General features: G+C 33.2%; 1 protein-coding gene across 1 annotated transcript; it reads left to right on the forward strand.

The window, feature by feature from the left end:
- Window positions 1-1,856: 1,856 nt before the first annotated feature.
- Window positions 1,857-3,943, forward strand: LOC132746882 (uncharacterized). Its single transcript, XM_060736158.1, has 3 exons — window positions 1,857-2,217; window positions 2,740-2,907; window positions 3,706-3,943. The coding sequence occupies exons 1-3, from the start codon at window positions 2,175-2,177 to the stop codon at window positions 3,900-3,902; spliced, it is 408 nt and encodes a 135-aa protein (XP_060592141.1). The 5' UTR covers window positions 1,857-2,174; the 3' UTR covers window positions 3,903-3,943.
- The last annotated feature ends 819 nt before the right edge of the window (window positions 3,944-4,762 follow it).

Consider the following 4,762-nt stretch of genomic DNA (forward strand, 5'->3'; position numbering starts at 1 on the left):
GGGTCACAGTGCAGTAGCCAATGAGAACCTGAATGTAGAGTTGCCTTTGACAATACGGAAATGAAGGGAGCCCAAAAAGAACTGTTTGTAACAGGCAAAAAGCCTGCGTTTCAAACCTTCACTTCATGCCATGGGCTCATGCACCCAAGCACCATTCCTCGTCGTTCCTGTCAACTTAATAAGGCCACACCCTTCGGCTCAAGTCAGGGCATCCGCAGCTGGTCCGCAGGATACAGGTTTCGGTTTTCTTTTTTGCCATCCCAAGTTCTTCAAATCTTATGCTAATTAGTATGCCTTTTCTATGCACGTACCAATGGGAAGTTGCGTAAGGTCTTAAGAGTATGCGTTGACAGTACGGGTACCACAAATGATAAAAAAAATGTATAAAAATCAAATAAAACCGGCATATAAAATACATGTATTGTAAGTCAAAACGACGTTTGTAACGTACATTAATTTAAGATATTTGAACATGCTATGTACATTTTATTTGGTCATACAACCCATAAAACTAGTCTATGGTTTGGAAATGTCGCAATGTGTTTTCCTTATTATTAAATGTCAGTGTAAGTAATATTTTTTCTAACATAAGAAGTCTTCAGAGTACACGTTTTATACTGTGACAGGACGGTTTAATGCCGACGCATCAGATGACAGTACAAAAATGTTATAAAAAGCGGCTAAAAAGTTTTGGAAGCCAGAACTAACATAAAACATTCTATGACTTAAAAAGCTTGAACTAAAATGAAGACGCCTTTTAGCGGCTATCTTCTTTTAAGTACATGTATAAATTTAGCAATTTTAACCTTTTTCTAATGTTGTTTTTTTCCTACAGTCTGTTTAAGGAATTTTTATATCAAAATACAAACAGCTGCTACCAACAGTATTGCTCTGTTTGCAGTCTTGGTCTTGATACCCGTCGGAACATCTCGGATATTATCAATAATAATAATTCCGAAATTTGACGGAAAACGCCGAGAATGTGCGATTATCTCTATACAGCATGGTGGCAAAGGTTGAAAATATCTTTCGGGTCCAGCAATACATAAACATATAATGCGAAGTAACCGACATTTATAAGATGGTACGTATAGCAATAAAGTTACAATGAAAATAAATGAAATAGACGATGACTTGAGAAACAGCGCATGGTCGAAGAAAAACAACCGAATTCCTTACTCTTAGTTGTATGTCTTTTACTGAAATATAAGAATTCGACATAACAGTTTCTTCAATAAATGATAAACGATATTAAGATATAAAATATCAACTTACATTTTTAATTGCATCCACTTTAAGTTGGCTTTAACACAATTTACTACCGTTTTTTTTTTTTTGCAAGTTATCAGTTTTTTTTTATAATAACATCCCCTTTGACATAATTTATTACAACCGTTCTTAAAAATTCCAGCCAGTCATCTCCATTTTCTTCTTTTCTTTTGTTACTGTACTGATCATGGTCATTTGCGTGCGTGCGTGCGCGTGCGTGTGTTGGTGCGTGCGTGCGTGTGTGCGTGCGTTGGTGCGTGTGTGTGTGTGTTTGTTTGTTTTTTTGGAATCACCCACTAAGGTCTATTTGAAAAAAAGGGAACTGGACATGAAAATAGGTAGAAGAAAACAGATGTGATAGGGATAACTCACAAATTGCACAATAATGTTAATGTTATTTAATTTTTATAGTCCTATGCATTGGTGATAAATTTGTTTTTCATTTGCTAATTTTAAAATGTACAAGTTGTTTTGATTATGCATGATCAAAATCACCATAACAAAATAACAGGAAACATTTAAATAGCCGGAAGTAGGCTAAATAGATTGAGAAGATTGATTGAAAGTATCGGACATCCGTTAGAAATGTTATGTACTTTTCTATGTGCAATGTTTGAAACAACATCAACATGGTAGAATGTTTTAGTCCCGAAAAGATTTATCCGAGGTAATACAAGGAATAATATTAGACTAGATTATTATTAGAATGAATAACGGAAATATAACAATAGGAAGATAGTTCGCATCGATATTAATTTTTGCAGAACACACCGAGTCTTGGCATTTGGAACATCTCGGCGATTATTTATTTTGTTGGACGGATAAGGACCGAAGACTAGCGACTGCAGGATTATACTGGATAAATAAATCTTACGTTAGGGGCGAAATTTCATTAACAACAGATAATGGCAAAAGCTGGGTCAAGTTTGTTTGTTGTTATATTTATTGGTACGTACAAAGTAGTAAGAAATATACATGTAGTAAATTATGTCTAGTAAAAGAATTGAGAATAAATACATGCTAAAAATTCAAATAAAACATACCTAGATCAAGATGTTTACACGCAGAAATTATTGAGAATGAGATCAAAATGATAATTTTACTTTTATTCGACGTATTCGACAATCACTAACTTCTGGTCTTATTCAATGACATTTTGATATATTAGTAATGTTTTATACAATTCTAATGCCAAACCTTTACAATTCTATCATTTTCTACTCCATCTGAAAAGAAAACAAAATGAAGGGAAACATAAACTTTTCTCCAAAGCCATTCAAAATAGTTAAATAAACAAGTTTCCGGAGTAGATCTAATTAAAAATATTTTTAATGTTAAGCTACATCTTGAATATATATTGTTTTCATTAGAATTAGGCTATTTTGCATCTGTAATGAAAGCGAAAACCTCAAAACTTGTAAAATTATAATAGTACTTACAATTTATTCGACTTTATAATTCCCATTGCAGTTTATACAAATACAATTTGTTCCGTGAAAGGGATAAGATGTTTCGCCTGCGATTCTTCAGCAGACGGCGATATTTGTGGTACGAGCTTCAAAATGACGTCATCAAACACAAGTTACATCGTGGACAACTGCGACTACTGTAGCCAATACCATTTTTCAAACGACAGAGGTTAATATTAATGAATACTTACATACTTATGAAAGTTAAATGCATACTTGATTTCACTTTCTTTGATTTATTTTTCATTTTTTCCAAACCTTTCTTCCAACCTTTTCGTAAACATTTCCCTTAAAATGCCCCCTTAATCTCACCTAAACCATTTCCATCATTAAAAGCGTATTTAAATAAATTTAGGTACAAAATGAATGGTTCCAATTGCAGCTATAACTGCATATAGAAGTTAACTTGTATTAAAAATGTAACTTCTTTCATTCATTCATTAGTCGCATTCACAAATGTGTTATCCTTATACAGCATGGTGACAATGGCTGAAAATATCTTTAGGGTCCAGCAAGATATATTAAACAGGTTAAACATTTAATGCAAAGAAACCGTTATTTATAACATGGTAAACAAGCACCAGCTTTTGATGAGGCATTCTATGAGAAATCGCAAAAGCCTTTAATATCATACAGTATATGAGTTAATTAATATGGCATTTGACATCATTTCTAGGTATCGCTAACAACATTATTGTACTAAAAATGTTGATAATATATCATACTCTTATACTAGTATGCACTAGTTTAATGAAAAAAGCGCATACATTGTAGTAAGTTAAAACTCAAAATCCGAATCTAGGCAAAAATGTCAGTTTTGACCATGTATACTTTTGCCACGTGGTATGGACACACACTGTCAAGATAATATATACGTACTCATATTTATCATTTACTTTAAAGCATACGTAGGACTATATATGCTATAAGATTTTGTTAATGTTCTAAATTAACTGTGCATTTTCAGTAATAATTCGTTCCTGTGCAAAAACTACTGGCCTAAGGGTGACAGCTGGATGTGATTCCTGCAAACTGAGCGGGGTCAGGGTTCGAGCATGCTACTGTGACGATGACTTGTGTAACAGCGCAGTGTCGAGGAAACGAGAACTAAATCTTTTACTCTCGGTGATCGTTGTATGTCTTTTACTTAATTATAAGAATTAGACATAATTAATATTTTCTTCAATAAATGATAACAATATATAGGTTTCAACTTACTTTTATAATTACACCCCCTTTAAGTTGGCTTTTACACTATTTACAACCGTTTTTGTTTTGCAAATTCCAGCCAGTGATCTCCATTTTCTTGGTTACTGTTCTGGCCATGGTCATTTTTGTGTTGTCTGTGTGTGTGTGCGCGTTTTTTTATTTTGGTTCTTTTGTTGTTGTTGTTTTTGTTTTTTGGAGTCACACTCTATGGCATTTCTACAAAAGGGAATTGGATATGAAAATAGGTAGGATAAATAGCGATGTGATAAGGGATAATTCACAAATTACCATGCTTCTGTGTAGCCAACAATGTTAGTGGGCTGATAAAAAAAAAAGAAAAAAAAGAGTGGCTTAACTGTCCCATTGCGATCTCTAGTATCACCCATAGACTGGGAAAAAGGCCTTTAATTATTATTTAAACTTTGTTTTACATACACTTTTTCGCGCATTAAGTGTGCTTTATCATCCTATCCTGTTTTGTTAGCTGCTACTTCTACCACATACTTATAAGATCTACATTTGTATATTTAAATGCAAAAGTAATTCAAATGAGTCTTTTCTTCATATAGTATACCGCTTTGTGTTATATAAGCACTCCCAAAAGAAATGACGGACAAATAAATATCGCGTAACTGTGCAAACTTTTCGATGGTTGTTGCAATAAGGAAAACAATGCGAAAATGAACGTACTTTTGTATGCATATACTTTTGAAGACAGTGTTGTCTTTTTTAAAATATATAGTTTATATATTCTTAATCAATTGAACCATTTTAGGACAACAGATCCGATTGTAGACTTGAGCTCTTTGCTCCTC

This window comes from Ruditapes philippinarum, unplaced genomic scaffold (assembly GCF_026571515.1).
Source record: "Ruditapes philippinarum isolate M1 unplaced genomic scaffold, ASM2657151v2 ctg9184_1_1_1_1, whole genome shotgun sequence".
Taxonomy (NCBI): domain Eukaryota; kingdom Metazoa; phylum Mollusca; class Bivalvia; order Venerida; family Veneridae; genus Ruditapes; species Ruditapes philippinarum.

Coding starts and splice junctions, on each gene's coding strand:
- LOC132746882 (XM_060736158.1), top strand. CDS start 2,175: ATGGCAAAAGCTGGGTCAAGTTTGTTTGTTGTTATATTTATTG. Junction 2,218..2,739: donor GTTTGTTGTTATATTTATTG/GTACGTACAAAG, acceptor TTCCCATTGCAG/TTTATACAAATACAATTTGT. Junction 2,908..3,705: donor CCATTTTTCAAACGACAGAG/GTTAATATTAAT, acceptor GTGCATTTTCAG/TAATAATTCGTTCCTGTGCA.